Source organism: Anas acuta, chromosome 15, assembly GCF_963932015.1.
Source record: "Anas acuta chromosome 15, bAnaAcu1.1, whole genome shotgun sequence".
In the NCBI taxonomy this organism is placed as follows: domain Eukaryota; kingdom Metazoa; phylum Chordata; class Aves; order Anseriformes; family Anatidae; genus Anas; species Anas acuta.
Window position 1 is genome coordinate 5,494,836 of NC_088993.1, and position 23,762 is coordinate 5,518,597.

A 23,762-nucleotide genomic window follows, 5' to 3' on the forward strand; every position below is an offset into this window, starting at 1 on the left:
CTGGCCGCGACCCGGAGCGCTTCGATGGGCTTTCCCTCATCTACTGGTAAGCACTGGGCCGCGCTGGTTGGCTCACTGGGCTTAGGGAGCGGCGTTAAGCCCATGCAGGGATGCCCTTGGTGACCTCGTGGCTTTTTAGGGTTTCATTCAATTTATTTTGGTGGAGGGAGGCCCTCTGCGCAGGGCAGAGGGTTGCGGGGGGATCCTGAAGCCATGGGGCTAGGGCAGGACCAGAGCCTCAGCACCCAGGGGTGATGCTGCCCCTGGGCACCCAGCAGCCAGCACCAGGTGAGGCCGGCACCAGGTGAGGGCAGGGAGGGGATTTATTTTGCATGCAGCAGCTGGGGGGGAGCACCCAGGGCTGCCTGTGGATGCTCTTGCTCGTGTTGCAGCCCTAGCTCTGGGGTTTCCCATCCAGATTCTTCCTCTCTGTACCTGTGGTGCCGGGCTTGGAGGGAGCGCGCCCGTCCCGTGGGGCAGGACACCCCCAAATGTTGTGTGGAGGGGGCAGAGCTGCAGTGCTCCCCCTCCAGCCCCCCAGGAAAAGGGGCAGGGGCTTTGGGCAGGCGGCAGGAGCAGGATCTGAGCCTGGTGCTGGGCTGGGTGCGGGGGCCGGGAGCTGGCGGCTGCAGATGTCTATGTAGGGCAGGCGGGAGCCGGCGGGAGCGCCGCCGCAGCCAGGGCCAGGGTTCAGAGCGAGCGGCTTTAGCCGATTAACTGGGGGGTCAGTGGGCCGGATCCACACCAGCAGGGACTCGCTGGGCTCTTGGGGCCACCCCGAGCTCCCGTGGAGGCTTCTCGGGCTGGCTGAGCCCAGGCGTCCCCTGTGGGGATGGAGAGCCCGCAGGCAGCTGGGACTGTGGATGTTTCTGGGGCATGAGCTGTCTCCGGCTGAAGGAGGTTATTGAGGTGAGGGATGAGGGGTGTGGGGGGTGTGTGGGGTGGCAGCACCCCATGGGGGATGTGGGTGGGCTGGTGAGGGCAGCGCCTTGGGGTGATGGCTCCTTGTCCCCCATGAGGCTCCCTGGGGCACTGTGCGGGACCTGCTGCTTCCCTGCTGCTTTTGGGTGTAGAAAAGGCAGAATCCGTTGCTGGATGGAAGGTGGTAACACGGGACGGGCTTGACCTTGCGGGGTGAGTCTGGGGGAGCGCTGCCGGCTTGGTGCCACCCCTGTGTTCAGAGGCAGTGGGGTTGCAGTGGGGTGGGGAGCTTGGGGCAGCACAGCTCCCCCGTCCCACAGCACCCCCGGCTCTGTGGGGCTGCCCATCAAGATCAAAATTATTATTATATTTCTTCAATCAAAAGCTGTCTTCTCCATGAGAAATCTGCTCGTTCATTGGGGTCTGGGTCCTAACCTCCCCCAGATTCGTGCCCCCGGCCATGAGGAGCTGTGCGTGGGGCCGGGGCTGGGCTGTCGGGCTCTGCAGCGAGCAGATGGCGGGGAGATAACACCTCCCCAGCCCACCGATAAATATGGCGGCTGATTAAAAGATTAATTTTGCGGAGTTTGGAATAGGGATTTGATACACATGGTGTGGTGGGGGGACGTCAGCCGGCGCAGTGGCGGCCCCGGCAGCTCCTCTCTCAGCTCCCTGACCTGGTGCCGATGCTGCCGGCATCTCCCACCTCTCTTTGTTCCTCCAGGGGATGCAAGGGTCTGTAAGCGAGCTGAAGGTGTTTTGTGGCTCTGTGTTTGACCACGGGGATGCTTGAGGATGGAGCCAAGCCCTCTGCAAGCTGCTGTTGGCAGCAGGGAGCTGCCAGGGCCGCATCTCCTCCAGCATCTGCTGCAGTCCAGGCTCGGTGGCATGACCCGCACAGGGAATCTCTCCCCAAAGGCTTTGCGTTCCCATCTCTCAGCAGCCAGCTGCTCCTCTCCCCTCTTTATTTCTCTCTCCTTCCTTGGGGGTGCGTTGGGGTTCCCTCGGGCTGGTTTCCAGCCGTCCTTCCCCAATTCATTCCCTCTCCTCCGCACCGGGGCCGGGAGGGTGGCAGTGCTCCACCACCCGCTCCGCTCGGCCACCAGCATCCTTCCCCTGCTAATAAGTTTACAACCAGCCCAATCCTATGACCGAGGGGATTTAGCAAGGCAGGGAGGCTCATAATCCCGTTAACCCTTTGCAGGTCCCGTTTGCCTGCAGTGGAGTGGCTGAAGGGTTCCCGCTGGCCTCTGCTTTGCCTTCCAGCTGAAGCTTGGGCAAACCTTGGGGTTTTTTCTCCTCCTCTGATGAAATTCAGAGTGTTGAGATGCAGCAGGGCATCCCGTGAGCATGTGGGTTTGGGGTGGTGAGATGTTCCTCAAGCCCAGGCTGTGCTTTGCAGCACAAATCCCCGTGCTCCCATCCAGGGCAGCAGCACGTCCTTGTCCCATGGTGGTGAGGCAGAGGAAGGCAGGCAGGGTGCCCCCGCCACGCCTGCTGCAGGGACAGCGGGGTGAGCTCCTTGCAGCCTCGTGGCACACATCCCACTGGCCGGCTGGTGCCTGGGGGCTGGGGCAGGTGCTGGGAGGCCCCGACACAAACACCTTCCCCAGGAAGCTTCACCAGACCAGGCAGGACCTGGCTGCTGCCTGGAACGGCCTCTCCCTAATTGCTGCAGGACGTGGTAATTAGAGAGACCTTTCTGCCCTTCCCTCCACCGAAGCGCTTTGAAGCAGCACGGGGCGAGCTGTATGGCCATGGGGGGAGCTCGGCCCGTGATCAAGGCCTTCTGGCCTCTTCAAGCCTGCAAACAACCCCTGGGTGGGAGCCCCGGGGATGTTCTCCTCGTCAGCTGGAGCCAAGCGCAGGGTCTGTCCTGGTGGTGCCTGGCAGGGGACCTGTGGGCACATGCTGAGGAGAGGAGCATCCCCCCAAAATGCCCCACCTGCGCTGCCTCGCTGCTTGTCTTCAGGTGGGGCCAGCTCCTTCTGGAAGCCCCTGCCCATAGAGGGGAATATCAGGGAGAGCTCACCAAGATGAGTTCCCCGTGCTGAGAAGAAACCCGCTGGCCAAGAAGGGTGCAGACGAGTGGGGTGAAGTTCAGGGGAGTTCAGGTGACCCAGCACCACGGGGCTGGGCAGGCCCCCCGGGACCACCTCCCTGCCCTGTGCCCTGGGGCAGGGGATGGAGGAGCCCTGGGGTCAGCAGGGCAATGGGATGGGGAGGGTGGTGTGAAACCTGGGCCTGGGGAGCTGTGTCACCACGCCGAGCTGGCAGCAGCCCTCCAGCATCCCCCAGTGCTGCTGGGTGGCTGGGGGCTGTGTGGTGCCTCACAGGGGGCTGCAGGTCCCTGGGGCACTGGGACCAGTCACTGCCCTCCCGGTGCGCCATGGGGGCACCACAGCCCCGGCTGGGACACTGCATGGACCCGTGTGAGCCCTGCCATTGGGGAAATTCTTCACCCTTTTGGTCACAAGCATGTCTGCGTGGAACGCTGCAGCTCCCAAAGCACCCCCAGCTTCCTCCCAGTCTGCTGGTTCAGAGCACTGGGATTTTTAGCTGCTGGCTGGATCTTGGACTGCTTGGGGCCGAGCCGGGCACCCAGCGGGGAGGCTCCTGCCTTGGGTGGCGGGGGGGCACCCAGCACCGGGGGGGCACCCAGCACCGGGGGCTGCTTGCAGCTGGGGAGGTTGGGCGCTTCTCCACCAGTAACTTCGGCAGCGTGTTTCTGTTCAGGCTTGCCTGTGAACATCCCTGATTTCTTTGAGTTTGCTCAAAACAGCTCCAGGGGCAATATTTATGGCAATGGCGTGGGCGATGCTGTGACGGTGGGCAGCGTGCGATTGCTTCTCAACTTTACAGCAGCTGATTATCTCTTTTTGTTTGATTTGTTATCACCACTTTGTAGCCGATTCTGTAAGCAAGGTGGTTGTTGTCTAATCAGATGCAAGCTCCTCTTCAGCCCACGCTAATGTTGTTTTGTCATGAAACAAATGTTGGATCTCCATTAAGCAAGAGCCTGATAGCACCTCTCTGGGGAGCTGCCCGAGCATCCCTCGCTCCCACGGTGGCTCCTGGACTCGCTGGGATGCGGATCCCACCACGGGCTGCCCTCTCCCATGTCCGACCTTCTTACTGCTGCCTCCTGAAGCCCTCGGACTTCGCTGCTGCTGAAGGACGGCTTTTGGCCTCTCTTTAATTCCCACCTCTTTAATTCCCACCCACACAAACCTGCTCGGATCCCGTCCCTCTGCTAAGCCCTGCAGCGAGGCTCCCTGCTGGCTCGGTGACCTGTCCCCAGGTCTGGCACCTCCGTGCCCTCTCCTTGTCCTGTCCCCGGGCTGACCTGGCCATAGGATGGGGTGGCTGCAGCCCAGGTTTGGGGTCCCACTGCCCACATCCTGCTCCCTCTGGCAGCATGCTGCTGGGCCAGGGGCAGGGCGGGTTTCATCACTGGGATTTAGGAAAAAATCCAAGGACTTTAAAACTTAAAATGTGCTGTCAAGAAAAATGAGGATGGAGAGAAGCAGAAGAGAGTGGGCATCCTTCCCGCAGAGCCTGGAGGCCTTCATTAAGGGCCCTAAAAGGTCTGCCCTGAAAGTTGAGGAGCTGGTGGCATCAAAACCTGGAAGTCCAGAGGCGCTGGGTCCCTGTAGGCTCTGTTCTCTTGTAGTCTGGGCAGGAGGGGCACAGAGAGGCTCGCATGATGAGGACAAGCTGCTTCTGCTGATCATTGTGCTTGGTGCAGCGATCCTCCTCCCCTCTTTTTTTTTTTTTTTTCTCCCCAGATGCCTTGGAGAAGGTGTGAGAGCTGGAGGCGGTGGGGAAGGTGCAGGGCGCAGCCAGCCCGTCCTTCGTGTCCTTGTCCCCGCAGGAGGTGCTGGCACCGCCTGGGACAGGGCTCTCGCAGCTGAGGCTGTGTCCTGTGCTCCTCCCCAGCCCTCCCCATTGTCACCTGTTAGAAAAATGCCTCAGGAACATGCCTGACTTGTGCTGGGTTTTGCCCTCGGTGTTTTTTGTCTTGTGGCTCTGCTCTGGAAGCCTTATTGTTGCTTCCACTCTGCTTCAGCCACTCCTGCTTTTACACGCAAGCGTTAATTAGAGCTGACGGATGTATCTTCACTCAACTTTGGATATTATTATTATTGTTATTAGCAAAAAGCTTTTATATAGCAATAATCAATGCCACCAAAACTCACTTTTTCTAGCAGGAGACTAAAATGCGGACATTAAGCACACGTTTATAGGCTGTCTGGCCCTGCGATGCTGGTTTGTACTGAATTCGTGCTCCTTCCATTCACCTGCTTATTGAGAAATGTGAGTTCTTCCTGGGATCAGAAGCCTGGGCTGTTCTGGGATGCCCAGCTGGGTCTGAGCTCAGGGAAGAGCTTGAGCGTGTGGCGCGTCCCCTTTGCCAGCGGGGTGTTTGCCTTCAGCACCAGTGATACGGGGCAGGATCGGGACCCTGGGGCATGCTGCATGTGGCTTATAAATCTTTCCTGAATGGGAGCAAAAGCTTTAAACTAAAAAAACTTCTGAAGCTATTCTGTTGTCATTTAGGGCTGACTTCTCCTCTAGATAGGATGGATGTTAACCAGCAGGAGCAGCACCAGAGCCTGCTGATTTTCCCAGCACCAGCCTGTTTTGGAGGAAGCGAGGGCCTGAGGGCTTGGAGATAAAACTGAGCCCTGGTCGGGCTGCAGCTCATTGCAGTGCCCAGCCCAGCTGGTGCAATGCTTCGGGAAGGAGGCGGGGTGGCTTTGGGTGCTGCTGGTGGCACTGGGCAGTCTGGTGATGGCTGCTGAAGGATTTGGTCGTGAAGCTGCTGAGCATCCCAGCCCCAAACACGTGCACACACAGGGGCCTGCTCAGCGCTGCAGGCACTGCCCCCTGTGCCACCCCTTTGCCTCGTCAGCATTGATTTGGGACAGTTCAGACTGTGAGCCAAGGGGTTAATTCTGTGAATTAATTCATTAGAGAAGTCTCCAAAGACCTCCTAAGGTGTGGGACAGCTCCCCATGGACAGGGAACAGGCCTGGATGCAGGGCGGCAGTGCTGCAAGGAGCTGAATTCACGTCTGCCCTGCCACAAAACCCGGCTGTCCTAGGCCGAGTGCTTTGGGGTCAGAGACAGGCACGGGGACCTTGGTGGGATGGGTGGGCTGGTGCCCTTCTGAGCAGCAGGGTGTGAGGAGACCCCCATGGAGCCCACCCTTGGGCACTCTGTACCCTGGGCCAGGTCTGAGGGGTGATGTGGGGTCATCACTGGGCAGCCCAGTGGGGCTCCCAGTCCCTGGCCCTAGGGCAGACGGGGAAGCAGCACCGGAGGGGTGCCCGTGAGCAAATGCCAGAGGTGTCTGTGTTTGGTGGCCAGTAGGCATCCTTCAGCTGCAAGAGCAAAGCTTGGATAAAGAAATGAGATTTCTGGAGTGCTTTGGCAGCCGAAGGTCTGCTCTGAATTTTTAATGTTTCATATAAACTCCCCAGGATGGAAGTAATTTAAAAAACAAAAGTAAAACAGCAATTAAAACACAGGAGAGCCTTTCACGGTTATTGTTCTGCAAGTTCGCTGACCCTGGGCAAGGCAGCACGCGGCCCCAGGGAGGGCTCCTGCCCATCAGATTCATCTTCGTGTGGGGGATAAGCAACATCCAAAGCACCGGGTCCAAACAAACATCTGGCAGAGTCTGCAGCCCTAAGCAAACACATCTGTATCGGGTCCATGGCTGGGCTGGACTGGTGTGCACCGATGTTCAGTTAACGAGGTCTGGTCCAATTAACGAGGGTGGCCTGGAGCGTGCAGAGATGCTGTGGGGCAGCGTGGGTTCGACCCCATTAATGGAGTTGGGCTGTCCCAGGGTGTGGGATGTTTGCTGTCCCACCCAACCCGGTGCTCGTGGCCCAGGAGGACACGATCCCATGTCCCACATCAGGGGTCACCCCGCTGTGGCTGGGGGCACAAGGGGAAACGGGGCAGAAGAGGCTGTTTAAGGGCAGGTCCTGCTTCTGACCTCCTGATGGCCAGCGGAACAGCTCAACTCGCCTCGCGTTAAGCAGGAAATGCTGTGGGCTGGAAAAGATGCAAAGAAAAAAAAAAAAAAACACAACTAAACCCCTGAGTGCTACAGTCTGTTATTGCTTCCAAAGCTTCGCCGGGGATTTTAAGTCTTTAGGGATGCCAAGGATGCGTGTCCTGCGCTGATCGCTGCCTTTCATCCCTGGAGGGGATGTTCCCAGAAGATGAACAATAGGAGGTACCCAGACAACGATCCCATTGTTTTAGTTGTGTGTGGGGAGCCCTGCGGGGGGCTGGGGCGGCTCGCTGCCCCTGTGCTCAGGAAGGCGCTCGCGATGGGCAGCGTTGGCTCTGCTTGGCTTGCATAAGCTTTAATCTAAAGTTGGAGATGTTTTTAGCTGATCTGTGTTAATGTTGGGTGGAATTAACATGCATACGGGGCGACCACGTGACCCCCGCCCTCCCCGTTTCGCGTCGTTTTGACGGATTCCTGCCAAATCGGGGCGGCCGGGCTGGGCTGCCGCCGCCAGCAAGATGCCTGCTGTCTCCGTGCTCTACAAGGGAGCCATCATCATCAGCAGGTGACGGCACGTAGAGGGCCGGGGTGGGGACGTGGGGGGGTCCCAGGCTTCCCCCAGCAAGGGGTTGGGGCTCGTGGGACAGAGGACAAGGTTTGGTGGCACCGGTAGGCACCCGCTTCACCACCACCTCTACCCTCGCCCTGCCTTTCAGCCCGGTTTGAGCCATTTCTCTTTGCTCGTGGCAGAGTTTTCCTTGAGATCCATGCTGAAAATCCCAGGGGGTGGCTGGGGCCAGGCTGGGCTGGCTCCCTGGAAACCCCAAACACCATTTTCTGGCAGAGCAGTGGGGCCGTATGGCTGCCTTGTGTCCTGAACAGGTGAAATGTGGGAATATCGAGGGGGGTGGTTTGTAACGTGGATAAAAAGCTTCCAGCCCGAGCTGCAGAGGTGGGCGTTACTGCCCATGGGTGGATGTTGTGAGTGGTGTTTGTATGGCTGGTAAGAGCACTCTGTGAGGTTCTGTCCCTTTTTGCTGTGCTCGGAGGAACGCATCTTGCCCTGCTTCATCGTCCCTCCTCAGCTGCACCCAGTGAAGATCTGGGACCCAATCTTGGTTCAGAAACTCTTTTTCCTCTTGCAAATTAAATTCTAGAATGAGAAGTGTTTTGGGAGACCCCTGCCTGTCTCTGGGCTTGTTGTGCCAAGGTTTTCTGGTCCTCCTGGGGAGACCCCGTGGAGGAGGAGCGATGCCTGGAGTGGGGCTTCCCCGAAGCTGGGTTCCATTAAACCAGATTTAAAAACCGATAGAAGGGAGTGGAAGGAGACTGGCTAAAACAGCAGCTGGGATGTGACTTGGCGTGGGTGAAGAGAAGGTTTGGGTTGCTCTCCTGCCCACTTTGGGAGAAGCTCCCACCCTTAACCTGGAGGGGCAGAGATTTGGGGCCAGGCTGTAGATCCCCAGATCTCCTGGTGGGATGGAAAAATGAGTCCCTGCCTCCCCATGGGCCACCCCGCATGTGGCACAGAGCACTGGGAGTGCATGTGGTCTGTTTTTTTTTCATTACGGGCTGTGTGCGTCTGTGAAACGGGTTTATTCCCGGGACATCGGTCCTAGCCCTGATCTCACTTCCACCCAGCTGGACAGCTGTCGGGCCCTGTTAATCTGGGGTAATGAATCGCAGGCAGGTCCATCAGCTTTGCTGGGTGGGGAGGATGATGTCCAGCCCCGCACATATTCTCTCGGTTATCAGTATAAACCCTGGGGGGGTGGCAGGGGGGATGCTTTTTGCCAGGGTGGGCTTAACACGCGGCCCTGACTCTCAGCCCGAGCCTCCAGGTAGCCCTGCGGGGCCAGAGGCAGCGCTGGCACGCAGGTGGACGGCTCTTTGTCATCACCAATTCAGGAAGATGCCTCTCCTCTCTCCCCCAGGACACTCATGGGACCGTACGGGATGGATCGAACCATGCATTGCTTTGACTTCTACGACTGTGCCAACGGCCTGGGTGAGTCCTGAGCCCCCCGATGCCCACACTGGGGGAAATTCCAGCATCCCGCACATCCCCAGGGTCCGTGTCCTGATCCGTCCTCCCTCTGAAGTCCGATTTCTCATGGGAATACCAGTTCTTGTGTCTGCCTGTGCTGAGCTTCTGATAGAGCCTTTCACAGCTGGGGGGTTCAAATCAGGTCAAAATCCCAATTAATTCCTGCTGGTGATGAGCAGCTGCAGTGCTGAGGGCTGCACGGGAACCTGGAGCTGGGGCTGAGCAGGGTGGAGGGGAAGGCTTTTCACAGCTTTCTGCAGATCTTGCTGACTTTTCCAGCTTAACAAAACAAATCCCGTGCACTTCCCAAGCCCGTGCTGGTGTCCTGGCCCCAGGAAGCCCCTGCCAGGTGCTGGAGCCTTCCTGGGGCCTGGGCTCTATGAGGGCAGGTGGGATCCCATCGGAAACCCTGGCCCAGAGTAAGAGCACGAGCACAGAGCGAGTCAGCCAACCTTCATAGGGCACCAGACATCAAAGCACAGAGAGGAGGGTCATAACCATCTGGGTGACCACCTGGGGGCCCGTCCCAGGAATTCCTCCTCCCCAGAGAAACAAGTTCAGGTTTCCTGGCACCACTCGTTAATTAGCGGCTGCTCCCAGCTCTTGGCTAACGGGGCTCTACGCTGCAGTTCGCTGGCTCTCTTCTGATCACCCACTCATAAGGCCCATGGGAACCTGGGGAAGCTCCTTTGCTCTCTGAATATTTTAATCTCAGGAAGCAGTTGTGGCTGAGTTGATGGGATTTTAGCTGTGGGGTTAGATTGGCTCATTAAGGACTGGTCACAGCCCCCCAAAAGCTGCTTCGCTGGGTCCCCGCACAGCTCCTCTCCAGCTGCTGCTGCCTGAGGGGCTCTGCAGGGTCTCTCAGACCTCTGCGGGGTCTTGAACCATGCTGCAGGAAGGCACAATGATGCAGGAAGGCACAAACACATTCTGGAAACAAGGCTCCTCTGCGTGCACCTGTGCCTGGTGCCAGCATCTTCCACCCAGCTGCGGGTGCTTGGCAGGGCAGAATCAGCCTGCTCGGGGCCGGTGAGGCAGGTCAGCGTTTGGCCCTGGCTCTGCTGCTCCGTGGCTTGGTGTGGAAACCCACAAGTGGACCTGGGCAGCAGTTCAAAGGGGTTACCTGGCGGCTCCCAGAACGGAGCTTGGAATTAAAGAAAAGCCGTCAAAGGGAAGTGCTGATGAAGGAGTGTTTCTCGGAAACGCCAGGATCCCATTATCTTGACCTTCATCTCCTTAGGACAAGGCAGAGAGCGATTCACCTGCAATCTGCCCCTTCCTCCAGACAGAGAGAGCTGGCTGGGGCTGCGGGATCAACAGAGGGATTACGGGAAATGTAATTGAACATTGCTGGCTTAGGCGCAAAGCGGGCAGCCTCGCTGCGTGCAGACCGCTGGGACCACGGCACCGTGCTGGCGGGGACAGCATCCCCCAGCAGGCAAATTTCAGTGTGAGGGTGCTGGAGCCGGGAGGAGGAGAGTTTGGGATCAGAGCCTGTGCTGCCTGCATGCCCGGAACCCCAGGAGCCGTGGAGATGATGGCATTTGGGCTAAACAACCAGATTAGCCGGGAGACCCCTGACCCGTGGCGCAGAGCCGCCCGGCGAGCCGGGAGCAGGTGAGATTATAGGGCTGAGAAGTTGAGAACTGTGACACTGGCATTAGTGGGAGAGGGATTAGATGTAGCAGGGAAGCTCAAGGGTCTTGGGGAAACTTATACTATTGCTAGGAATCCAAAGAAAACTCCGTCTTGGCTGGTGCAAATTGCGTTCCCACCTGGAATTTCCCTGTAAACCTTTATTCTGCAAACGAGAAGTGAGTGGAGACGTCAGCATCAGCACCAGGACCTCTGCCAGAAAGGAAAGATTAAAGAGAGGGATCCAAAATAGGCTAGATTATCTGGCCCTAAGTATGACTTAATAAGCATTATACTGGGACTTTGATGCTGTGATAATTAAAGAGCCGTTATTTACCTAAACTGGGTCCCAGATATAAATTCAATCGAAACAGGCGTTTATAAAATAGGAAGGCTCCCAGGAACGCTACCCGAGCTGTGGAACTCCCAGACAAAACCCCAAGAAGAAGCAGACAGAAGACAGGTACCTGCTCCAGACTGCAGCAAATGGCCTGAGCCTGTACCCCCGTGGGCACCAGCAGGGGACAGGGGACAGGGCAGTGCTGTCACCCACGGTCCCACTGCCCCACACCACCTCTGCGCCTGGGGGCACTCCCGGTGCAAGCAGCAGCACCCACTGGGATTGCCAACAGGGGAGAGAAGGAGCTCGTTGGTTTTGTCCCCCCCTGTCAAAGTTTGAGTGTGGCTGGGAGCGATGCTGTGAGTAATCACTGATTTTAATAACAAGATCGGATTTTCTCCTGACATTGTTGGGGATGAAGGAGGATTTGTAGATACTTCGGCTATATTAAGCCATTATTACAATTGATGTGTGGACACAAAAGGGAAATGAGTCATTATTCACTTGATGCCCAGGAGCCCGGCACCGATAGACGTCACGGTGCTGTTGGGTGCTGTCCCTGCTGGGCTCCCCCCGAGGTGCAGACCTTCAAGGGATGTGCCTGACCCACACCATCACTCCCGACTCCTTCACGCACTGGGGGAGCTGCTGGGGCTGTGCCTTGTGCAGTACCTGTGCTCGTGGGCTCCCGGGCCCTCCTGCTGCGATCCTCATCCCGGGGGCTCTCTGCCACCCACCTCGGTGAGTTTAACGTGAGGCAACTTGAGAGACGAGGCCTTTCCCTAGGATAGCTGAAAACCGCAAGAGTCCTTAGCGCTTAGGTTAGCACTTAGCAGGGCTTAGGTTATATTGGAAGGGGAGCAGCGGATGGAGATCGTGCCACTGTCCCCAGTGGTCCTGAGCTAGGGCCAGCCCTGGGGCATGTCCCCAGTGCGGTGCCAACTGTCCTCAGCCTGCCCTCCCTGCCACAGCAGCAAAATGCCTGACTGGCGGGTCCCGGGAGAGATTTGTTAATTAAAGCCAGGCTTTTTAATCCTTCTGTCTGCAGCCTGCATCCTCGAAGTGGGATTTAATGACAGCGGGCAAATAAGTCTCTTGCGCCTTTCCCAGCCAGCTTACGCACGGCAGCAGGGACGCAGCCGTGTGGTGCCAGCCCCTGGGGAAGGCACCCGTGGGGTTTGGGGAGCTGCAGGGCACCAAGGGACATCCCTGCCTCTGAGCTGCTCAGATGGAGCTCAGAAGTGGCTGCTGTAGGGGATGCAGTGGAGCATCGCCTTCCCACGACAATATCTAATGGGTCCCATCATGGCAGCTGAAGCTTCCCCAGCAGAATCGCCTCCTTTCCCAGCACGGACCAATTTAAGTGCAAACGATGAATTTTTTGGGTTGTGGGAAGGCAGTCGCTCCCTGCCTGTGCGTTCCCCAAAGCTTGTTCTCCATCACTGTAACACGGAGCAGGTGTTATCAGATGTTTCTGGCCTCTGTGCTGCGTCAGCAGCCTCGTCCTGTTTCTGCCGCGGGTGTAGCACAGGAGGCACGCAGGACCTGCCACAAAAGCGGTTTACAACAAGCCTTAGATCCCAAATCTGCCTGGTTCGTGCCTTTGTGCCACGGGCGTTTCTCCTCCCCCAGGTATTAAGGTGATCGGCGGCATCAAGGAGCTCACCGGAGAGGAATACGGAGTCTATGTCAAGAGGATCCTGCCAGGGGGTGTTGCTTATGCTGACGGTGAGTGAAACGTGGAGGGGGATCAGCAGAAAAGCCAGAAGACAGACAGGGTACTTCCATACATTGCTTTTTGGGGCAGTTGGGTGCTTCCTCCCAGATTTTCCAGCAGCGGGGCTGGTTTTTACTGTGATAATCACCGTAATGACGAAGGGCTGCGTTGCCCCTGGGCTCCACAGCACTTAGAGGATTGCTTTGTGGCTTTAACCCCAGCTCCATCCCTGCTGCACAAAGAGCTCGCTGCGCTCTGCTGCCTGCAGCGGGATCGCGTGCAGCCCCAAAGCGACTTACCAGCAGGCATTAGGCAAGGGTCCGCAGAGTTCACCTGCTGGAACTTAAGCCTTTTTTTTTTTTTTTTTCCAAATGTTACAACATCATTTTTCCACCTGATGAAGAAAAAATAAATCCAGAGCAGGTGGCACCACTCGTGGGTTTTCCTACCTGACCTCAAACTGAATGAAGCAGAAGTTTTCTGGTATTTTTGTGTTTACTTTCGTAACTTCCCATAGCACGGGAGGCCTCTGACGTTGGCAGAGCGTGTTCAGGGCCGTGGTAGATACTTCATCTCTGGACATCTTGAAAAACAGGTCTGATGAGCACCTCAGAACAACCCATGCATATTTCATCCTGTCTTTGGGCAAAGGCAGGAACAGCCCAACCTCTCCAAGTCCCTCCAAGCTGTATTTTCTGCAGTTTTTATCCATTAGTTTTCTTTTCTAGGGCGCCTGCAGCCAGGAGACCAGATCCTGGAGGTCAATGGAGATTCCCTAATTGGGGTTACCAGCGAGAGGTACCGTATCCGGACGGAAATCTCGCATTCCTCTCGGTTTTGTATAATTCTGTGAAGTGGTTTGGGCCACAGGTTGAACGGAGGACACTGGGGCGTTGCTTTGTCTGTGCCCTGGTGCAAACAAAGGGTTTCTGCATCCAGCACTGTTTGCAAGGGCCAACATGGAAATTATTGATGAAATTATCGATGAGAAGTTTCTCTCTGAAAACAGAGCAGTGAACCCACCTGCATGTGTGAGAAACCTTCTCTTAAACGGGGCGCTACGCCTTGCACCGCCACACAGTGTGCTAAGGCTGCATGGGGCTGCCCCACAGCCATCCAGCCCAGTAATGGTCCCCACCCCAAAAAAAAGCCCCTTGGCGTTGACACGTTGCGTCTTTGTCCTGCAGGGCCGTGGACATCCTGCGGACGGCGTCGGCCACCAGCCACATGCGCCTTCTTATAGCCCGTGATGACGATGCCAGGTAAGGCTTCTCACACCGGGAAGGGTGGTGGTGGTGGTGGAACTCATTGGCACCTCTACAACTGGACGGTGTTTGAGCTGACCGGGCTCAAAGCCCACAGTGGAGACAGACGTGGCCAAGGGTCTTTGGCCTAGGGTGGCACAGGCATGGGAAGGCTCCTTCAGCACTACTGGGTGGTGTTGAGTTGCCTATGGCTTATCATGTCCTATATAAAACTCTGGATGGAGATGTGCAGTGACAGCAGGATCTTCCCTTTCTTTTCCAGCTAGATGGGAGATAAGGTCTCCTTCAAGCTGCCTTATATGGATTTCTTCTTCCTAGGGAAGATGGGTGGTTGCTCCCTGTAAGGTCTTGCTTTCTTCAGAGGTGGTTGGAGGCATTGAAAGGAGAAGGAAAGTGTTCAGTTTGGTCATGGCTGGAGTTAGCTGTGGGACAATGATGTTCTCACAGGAGAGGGCAGGGACGTGGAAGCTAAGGTACGGGATTACATGCTCCCATCCCCAGGGAGACTTGCTGCAATGTGCTGGATCTCCCCTCCTCCTTTGGCTAGAAGCACACCTCTGGAAAGTTGAGGTGCACCAAGAACCACTGGAAGAGAGTGGGTGAAGCCCAGGCGCCGTGGTGGGTGGGAGGGCTGGTGGCGTGAGGCTTGGTGCTGCCGTGGGTGGCTGCAGATCCTGCGGTCACTTGCTCAGTGTACCTGCATCCCGTTAGGGTCGGGGATGATGGTTTCATTTCTTATCCACCAACAGCTGTGGAGCGTCACTGCCTTAGCGGGCTGGTGAGCGTACTGTAATGACAGGGATGAGGCTCATTTTAACGCAGTAATATTCTGGTGGAAGAAGTATTTGGTATTAATGATGCTTTTTACCTACCCATATTGTGCTCTTCAAGTGGAAATTGCATCTCAAATTATTATATTAGCTGTGAGTCCCTCAGCAGCTGCTGAGGAAGTTCTGGGTGAAGCCAGCAGGTCGCCCAGCTCTGGTGTGAGGAAGGACGCACAGCTCGCTGCTCACCTGGCGTCCTGCCTTCACCCGTGTCTGCCTGCTCCAAGCTGCTCAGGCACCTCGACCTCGCCTCCCAACATCTTAAACTGCAACAGATGGTTGTTAAAATATCTGCACGCGTGGCTTTGGCTGCGGCTGTGGCTCACGTGCATCCGTTGGCAGCCCCCAGCCTCCCTGCAAGGCAGCACAGAACCTGACCGGGGACCAGCAGACCTTCAGCAACTTGCTTGGCCTCCATTTGCTTATCTGTTAAATCTGCAGAAGGTTACCTGGAGGGACAGTGGAGAAGTAATGAGTTTATTATTATTATTATTATTAAGATTTGCAGAGATTTTACTTACCCAATCTTCTGGCAGCCTTTAATACATGAATACATATTTCCAGGATGAAGGGCTGTGGAAAAAGGAGGAAGGATTTTTCTGCTTCCTACTTTTTTTTTTTCTTACTTTTTTTTTTTTCTTTTACTTTTTTTTTTACTTTTTTTTTTCTCTCTCTCTCTCTTTTTTTTTTTTCTTTCTTTTTTTCCCCCTTATGTTTGTCTTTATTTTATGACGCCAGGCCATCTTTCCAGCAGGTGGGTGAGCAGACAGCCCCCTGCCCAGGGTGCTGGGCACGATCCAGCCTCCTGGCAGCTGTTTGCGTGCAGGTTTTCTGCATGAGCCCCGTGTGGACGAGGCACGCTGGGGAGGAAAGGCGATGGCTCTGGGTTTGGAAGAAGATTCACCCTGCCTGCCAATTTTCCCAATGACTCAGCTGAGTAGCATTTTGTTGTGGTTGCCCTTGGGTGAATTTGACTTATAAAGGCTATTATTTGTCCCTGATGTTAATTATAGGCCCCAATTACCTGCGCTGTTAATGGAACTCAGTCCTGGCATGTATAAGATGCATGCTTTCAGCCTGGCACATCAGACATGCTGCAGAGCGCTGCAGTAATGCTAGGGCTTAAAGCAGAAAATTCAGATTCAGAGCTGGACACGCTGGGTTTGGAAGATCCGATTTCATCTGTGCTCATCTTTGGCTAATGAGGATAATTTTATTGCTTACGCGTAATTATTGTTTATTCATTCTCAGCCTGAAAGTTACAATAGTGCCTTGTTTCCATGGGCTGCGCAGATATTGTCCTGGTCTTTCAGGTTTGTCGCTGTGAGAAAGCCTGCCTGCGCTGCACCTCCTCGCACTCGCAACGTATTTAGCATTTTATCACGCATCTGTGCACGGCACGCACAGTCATCTTGTCAAAACTGGGCTGCTGCATTAATCATACATCTACACGTATAATCATTGCAACATTGCCAATTCATAATCCTGCACCCAAAGAAGTCAAGGAAGGTTGCCCGTGTGCAAGCACACAGCCGATATGCAGGAAGAGGCAGTTCCTGAAGCTGTTGCCCAGCCTGGTGCAAGGCAATCCCTTCATCCAGCCTGCCAAGCAATGCTGCTGTGTCACTTCAGGTGACATCCATGGGCCACCACAGATAGGAAGCAGCTTCAGCGCCTGCTTTGTTCGAGCACTGACTCCTGCAGGCCTGGTGTCCTGGGGTCTTTAGCTGCTCCTGGAAAGAAAACCTGGACCCATTCACCCCAGAGCTGTGGTGCACGTGTGCAGGTTGCTGCTTCCCAGGCATTTACGGCAAAGTCCGTCCCAGCAGCGGTGTTGGGGTGCAGAGGAGGGATGGGCTCAGGCTCCGTGCCTGCGGCCACCACTGTGGAGTGTCGCCCACCCAGGAGCTGTAAACGATGCATCTGCTGTGGGCTGGGTGTGAGAAAATCTGCCTCTGCCACGCTTGCTGCTTGCATCAGGCTTGCAGTGGTTGGGGTTCGGGGTTCCCGCTGCCCTGCAGGCTTTGTTTATTGAGGCACGCTATTAATTCACCCGGTGTCACAGGCTCCTCTCTCCCCAGCCGCGGTGCAGGGCTGAGGTTTCCAGACGCGGTGCTGTCGCATAACCTTTGATGTCAGACTCGCCCTTTGTTCTCCCAAGAACAAAAGGGCAGGACAAAAAGGTATTATGAGATAAAACAACAATATTCTGCAGGAAGATTGACCCCCTCCTACTGCTTAATCTGTAGCAAAGTCGGCCGCAGCTGGCTACTGCTGGCAAGCCCCATTATCTGACCCCACACCGCAGGGCTGAGCTCTGCTGCAGGGATGCTCCAGCCCTCGCACTGCTTTATTTTAATGAAAAAGAGCTGGAGAAGGGATTGTCAAGATGAACTTTCTGCCTTATACAGCCCCATTACTTTTTTTTTTTTTTTTTTTTTTTGAAATAAAGCTGGGCATTTTAGACCTGTAGAGACTTGAGAATTCAGAATATTTTAATAAGGGACAAATTTTAAATATTAAAGATGACTTCTGAAGTGTCTTAGCGTCTGAAAGCACAAAGCAAAGCTTGTTAGCATTCTTCCAGTGCACTTGTTCATTAATCAGTAATGTTTGGGCATCATCTGCCCATTCGCAAATTCCTTCAAATACAACACTGAGCACAAAATTAATTCTTGGGAGATTCACACCAGAAAGTGTCTTGCTTGCTGCTGGGATAAGCTTCAAGTTAGTCATGTGTTTATGTCCTCGGTGGAATTGTTGCTTGCAGTATTGACCAACAAAGCAGGAGCCAGAAGGGCAGCGTGTGACGCAGGTCATCACCTGTCCCTCGCCGAGCAGTCGCGGTGTGCAGCAAACAATGATGAACGCCGCCTCGCTTTGTGGATGACCTTAACAACTCAAAATAAACAACAACAAAGAATGCCCAAGCCTTGCCTGCCCTTGCTTGTAGCAAAAGGTTTGACAGCATGGGTTGGTGATTGGGGCTGCATTGTTTAGCAGGGCTAAAGAACACAGGAGCTGCTGGACTAGTTGCATTTGCATTGACTAAGAATTTTTCAGCCATTGTTTTAAGTTCACAACCTGTTCCATGCTCTGACGAATTATTATCTATGGAAAATGTAACAATAGATGACCACAGAAACACCCAGCCCAAAACAAAAACCCAGCTGCGGATGGCTAGGTAATCACTGGAAATAACGTATTAGCTTCCAGCAAGTCAGCCCTGCCATTGCAATAGGTCATGGAGGGATAACTCCATCACCACGTGAGTTACCAGTGAAATGGGAGTCTGAATGACCTGTAGAAATTTCACTGGCAAATTAGGAAAACTCTGCTGAGCCATCCAAGTCTTAACCCAAGGAAACCATGGGACAGGAAACTGCGTCCTATTGCTATGGGATCTTTCTAAGCTTCATTTTTTTCCAGTGCTCAGACATATTCCAGTGTCTAGTGCTATGAAGCTGTCAGCTGGAATATCTTTGTAGATGGTGGGGTTTTTGAACAAAGCTGTTGTCTTTTTTTAAGGACATAGGTTTAGTTGATAGAGACAACAATGTCAATGCAAAATATTTGGATTCACCAAGGCATTCCACTAAGTGTTGTGTGATACTTGGATTTAAAATTAGCATTAAATCGAATGAATAAGGCATACATTTGATGGCAATATTAGATAAGACAGGCATAATTCTTTGAAGTTAGTTAATGAGCTGGTTGCAAATGGGAAGAGGTAAATTACTGAGAGCACTTCCAGCAGGAACCCAAGGAGCTGATGATTCACTCATCATTTAATATTGTTGACTCTAATCTAGCCAATAATATATAACATCTGTCCCAGTAAAGTATGCAGATGACACAATGTCTGCTGGTGTGCAGTAGCAGACTCCTCAGTGAGGAAACTGCTGCGGCTGGTTTCCTGCAGGTTTGTCTTGGGCTTGACCGACTGTCAAGCGTGAGAGCTAGCCCTCATAGCCAGGCTTTTCATGTGGCTGTGGCATTCACAGGGCACCTTCCCATGGGAATTCCCGCCTGCCTTCAAAGTGGACAGCTAATGCTGCCGCTGCCAGAGAAGCAGCAATTTCAGGGTCTCTCCCGTAATGACACCTGTAAGAAATTAGTCATCCCTGGGACTTCTCTGCCTGAAGGTTGGCTTGATTTGGAAGCATTGGGTTATGAAGGGAGAGGGCTGCACATACGCAGAGGAGTGGTAGCTGCATTGCCCAAAGAGCCAGCATGGCAGGGATGGGCGCGTGAGGCTGGTGCTTGACCGTGGCATCCCCTTTCCGTGCCTCCTCATCCAAACGGATGTGAGAGGCTCACAGCAGCTCAAAGAAGGATTACAGAAATGATGCAGGAGCTGGTAAACATGGCTAATGGTGGTTCTTAATGGCTTAAGAACTCAGCGTGTTTCACTTGGTGAGGAAGGTCGTGAAGCAACACCTCTTGTGTGCTAGTGATTACGGCTTAGGGAGGACTAAACACCTCCGGGTTGTTACACGGTAATCAAACTCAGCCTGGGAGCAAGGCATTAATGAAAGCTCCTAAGCATCACAGCAGCTTCCAGATGTTGTGGATGTGGCTCCTTTGCCGTGAGGTAATATATGAAGCAGGGGGGTTACATCAAGACAGAGGGATAATGCTAAACTTTTGTGGGCCACCGTTCCCACTCTCTTCTGTGCTGGTGTGGCCTCCCTTTGAGTCCTGAATGCAGGTTTGGGCACCACATTACATAATGTACATAAAATTGTTAGAGACTGAGCAAATGTGGGCTACAAAGATGGTGAAGAGTCTAGAGAGGAAGGCATATGAGGAGCAGCTGAGGTCCCTGGGCTTGCTCAGCCCAGAGCAGAGCAGGCCGAGGGGAGGCCTCATGGCGGCCTGCAGCTCCCTCACAGGGGAGCGGAGGGGCAGGCGCTGAGCTCTGCTCTCTGGGGACAGCGACAGGACCTGAGGGGACGGCATGGAGCTGGGACAGGGGAGGGTCAGGATGGGGGTCAGGGAAAGGTTCTGCACCCAGAGGGGGTCAGGCACTGGCACAGGCTCCCCAGGGATGTGGTCATGGCACTGAGCTGCTGGAGTTCAAGAAGCGTTTGGACAGTGCTGTCAGACATCGGGTTTGTTTTTTTCAGGTGGTCCTGTGTGGAGTCCAGCAGTTGGACTCAATGATCCTTGTGTGTCCGTTCCAATTTGAGATATTCTGTGATTCTGTGACTCCTCCCTGTACTTGAATTTACTAAGAAGCCCCTCTGCTCTCGGTATCTGTAAACTTAGCATGTCTCTGCTGGTTCAGCATCCTCAGTCACAAGATTGATCATGGACCTTAAGCCTTGCACAACCTGTTGAGATTGCAGGGTTCAGGCGTGAGAAAGCTCCTGTCTGCTCCCCATTGCTGGAGGGAGCCAGCCCTACAGACTCAGTAATAAGTCACAGCCATCAGGGCGCTGCTGTCACAGCAGGGTGGGGAATGGTTTTGAGCAGCAGCTGCTGACCATCCCGTGTTTTCCTTTCCAGGAGAGAGTTCTCAGAGCTGCTGGAGAAGTTTGGCTCCCAGAGCAACACCGGCTCTGCACGGAGCTCACCAGTCCTGCATGGCAGCAGTGAGTACTGGTCACTGGTGGTGGTGCTTGGGGAAAACCGAAACGCCCTTTATCCCACTGCCAAGAGAGTTTTCTTTATCCTATTGTTATTTTGAAGGAGTTCTGATTTGATTTAATTTGGTTTGGGTTGAAGGAAGCAATGTCCTGCTCTTTACTGAAAGCATTGAGTGCATTTCCAGGCGTGGAGCAGCCAGCACGGCTGGCAGTGCCTGCGCAGAGCGAGGCAGTGAGCCAGCATCCACCTGGGGAATTTAGGGAGAATTGAGCTGGGGCCAGAACAGACTTCCAGATACCCAGACTCCACTTTAACATGCAGGGCTTCCAGCAATACCCATCTCTGCAGATGCAGCTTTCTACAGAGCATTTCAAAGCATTTCAGCTATCGTTCATTTGATTATCATTATCTTCATTGACAAAAGGGAAATTCTTAGTGAGACACAGCAAGGTTAAACTAAGCCAGATACCAGAATGCCAAAGCACCTGTGCATGGGGAAAGAAGGTGTCTCTCTGGGTCGGCATCCCAGAAAGCTGCCAGCCCTTCCCCCATTGCAGAGATACTTCGGGCTGGCAGAGGGGTGGTAATCTCATGCTGGACGGGTGCTGAGGATGCTGATGGTGTCCTCTCCACGAATTACATGCTGATGCCTTTTCCACATGATTTTTCCCAAAATAGCTAGGAAGCTGGTGTCAGCTGTTGATGGCAGAGCAGAGCGGGAGGGTGGTGCTGGGGTGTGCATGCTCTCTGGACTGACTCTGACTTTGCTGTTCAGGTCGATACCTGGAAAGCACATCCTCAGGCTCCTCCTCGCGCTCCCAGAGCCCACTGCTGCTGAGCCCGGCCAGCTCCCATGGCCCCTTCATAGGCAACCCAGCGCACACGCCCCACACGCAGTACGTACAGCCGTGTCGGACGGGCCCCCTTGTGCTGTGGTGTCGTGCCCCAGGAACTGCTGAGACCTGCCCTCAGCAGCCAGCAAGGCAAGCTGCCTGTCGCGCTTTGTCAAAGGCTTGTATCCACCAGGTTTGGTGAGCAGCCACTAGCCAATTGTTGGGCCCTTTCTGTGCTTGGCTTCTGAATTTTTGCTCTTCATAAAGCAGGGGTGCCCCTCTAAAACATGTCCTCTTTAAGGAGTTTGTGTGTGTGGCAAAAAGCGAGGTGTTCCAGACCACTGGTCTGTTAGGAAGATGTCACCAAATGTCTTAACACTGTCTTAGGGAGAAAAACAGTGAATACTGGTCTGAAGGACTGCTTTGATCATCCTTACCTCTTCTATACCATGGCATCACCACAATGGCTCACTGTTAATATGTCCGCTCCAGAGTGTCCCCTGTGTGTCCTCATCACAGCAGCAGTTTGGTGTGATGGATAAGCCCCCCCCCAAGAGCTGAAATCTCCCCCTCTGGGACAGTCGGTGTGTGTGGGTGGTGGTCAGCCACGTAGCTGCTCCTCTCCCTGCCCTCTGCAACATGGCTTTATGCCACCAGCTGCAAGGAGGGTGCCCCCCCACCTCCACAGACCACACCATGAGCTGGGTGCCTTTGCGAGGTCACTGGTGCCACCAGAAGGTGACTCAGGAGCACGTTTCCCGATGCCCTTTGCGTTGGTGTGAGCCGTGGCTGCCTGCAGACACCATGGCTCATGAAGCATGTGTTTTCATGTGGTCATCCAGCCCTTTCATATTTCGCAGGGTCAGAGGTTTGGGCAGGCAGAGCTTGTTTTCCACAGAGTCTCATCTCCAGGGTGCGCGGGGTTGCCCTTTGCAAGAGGGACGACGTGAAGGGTGTTAACGGCGCTGGAGCTGGGACCATTCATCCCCTGGGCCCACAGCTTCTCTTCCTTTGCCAGTGTAAACAAGCCAAGGCTCTGCTAAAAAGAATCAGGCCTCACTGCAGAACCAGTAAATCCTCTTGCTAAATATCAGCTCTTTATTAGGGATTTGCAAAGGACAAATATTTGGCACCAGAGGTTTAAGCTGCTTGCACAGAGTGAGAGACCCTTACGGAGGAGAGGCCAGCTCATCTCCTTGGCAGCTGGTTTGGATAAACCAGGCATCCTCGCTCCATGGTTAACCCCCTCCGGGGGGGTCCGTATTTCTGTTTTTTAATAAGCCTAGGACGCACGGTGCATAAATGCGTGGCCTGCTGTCGGTGTGGCAGGGCACGGGCAGCACACTGCTCTTTCGCTGGGGTGCTGAGCACTGGGGATGGCACTGCTGAGCAGCACGGGGCAGCTCTGTGCCAGCAACGCCCAGGAATATCTTTGTGTCTGAAGCTACCAGCTGACACACAGAGGACCAGAAACCACAGATCGCTTGGTGAGTGGCTGCTGTGGAGATAAACTGAAAAGGAGAGATGCCACCTGCTCCCGGCTCATAACAAAGAAAAGGCTTAATGACCTTCAGACACAACCGAATCCTTCCCAAAGGCTCCCTGGTGTGGTACCGCCCAGTCACTCCCCCAGTCCGCAGGGTGTCAGTAAAATCCCGGTGCCCACAAACTCTTCCTGTAAGTGCCAGCTTCCCCTCCCCGTGCAGAGTCGTGAGCTGTCACCATCTCAGTGCCCTGCTGGGTCCTGCTCAGCAGGCAGCTCCTTGGGGCAGGCTCCGATTTCCTCGCTCTTGCCCCATTCTTAGCACGGCCTTGGCTGGGTGAGGCATTTGTGCCACTGCCATAAAAGTAGATCTCAGTGTGGTAGTTATTGTTATAAGGAAGTTTACAGGCTTGATTCTCAGGACATTTTGCAATGTTTTGAGTCCAAACCCTGGTTGAGATGAAAAGTCAGCTGCGTACCCTGAGCTTCACTTTGACTTTTGCTATTGGCTATTTAATAGTTGACCAATCTGTAAATTGCTCTCTGGTGATTTAGGCTGGGTTTGGAATAACTACATCAGCCCTTTTTTTTCCTTTTGTTGTAGAGACAAGGATGCCAAATATATACTAGCTAAGACTTTAGTTTCTTCTTTCTTATTTCCTAAATGAAAACAAGTATTCCCCAACATTTGGGATTAAGCAAGTCAATTATCTTCCCAATGACAAATAATGTCTGCTAAGAAACTGTAGTCCTCCCTTCCTCCTTCACAGGTTGGGTGGAAGAAGATATGCAGAGGCAAAAAAGACTAGGAGAAATTAGGAAGATCATACAGGGAAAGAAAATCAGGGAGAGATTGCTCAGAGACATGGGAAAATAAACCAGGTCACCTCGAGTCACCTGCTAACGTCTCTCCCTTGCAGCTACTCCACTGAATCAGGAATCCAGAGCATTTCTATAGCAAAGTCCTCTGGCTTAGGGCTGACAATCAGTGGTGGATCCAACAGACCTGATGGTCCCATGGTTTACATTCAAGAGCTTATGCCAGACGGTGACTGTTACAAGGTAAGT

The 23,762-nt window shown here is 54.3% G+C and overlaps 1 protein-coding gene and 1 long non-coding RNA gene across 2 annotated transcripts in view; both read left to right on the plus strand.

Moving 5' to 3' along the window:
• Window positions 1-1,017: 1,017 nt before the first annotated feature.
• Window positions 1,018-4,611, plus strand: LOC137865122 (uncharacterized). Its single transcript, XR_011101757.1, has 2 exons — window positions 1,018-1,134; window positions 3,830-4,611. It is a non-coding gene; the product is annotated as an uncharacterized lncRNA (long non-coding RNA).
• Window positions 4,612-8,889: 4,278 nt separating this feature from the next.
• LOC137865115 (syntaxin-binding protein 4-like) overlaps window positions 8,890-23,762 on the plus strand; it is a 30,514-nt gene continuing 15,641 nt past the window's right edge. The window contains exons 1-7 of the mRNA XM_068699910.1: window positions 8,890-8,960; window positions 12,610-12,705; window positions 13,423-13,492; window positions 13,882-13,956; window positions 20,298-20,383; window positions 21,154-21,274; window positions 23,615-23,756. Of these exons, the coding sequence (XP_068556011.1) occupies window positions 8,894-8,960; window positions 12,610-12,705; window positions 13,423-13,492; window positions 13,882-13,956; window positions 20,298-20,383; window positions 21,154-21,274; window positions 23,615-23,756 (657 nt within the window). The 5' untranslated portion in view covers window positions 8,890-8,893. The remainder of the gene's footprint in view (window positions 8,961-12,609; window positions 12,706-13,422; window positions 13,493-13,881; window positions 13,957-20,297; window positions 20,384-21,153; window positions 21,275-23,614; window positions 23,757-23,762) is intronic.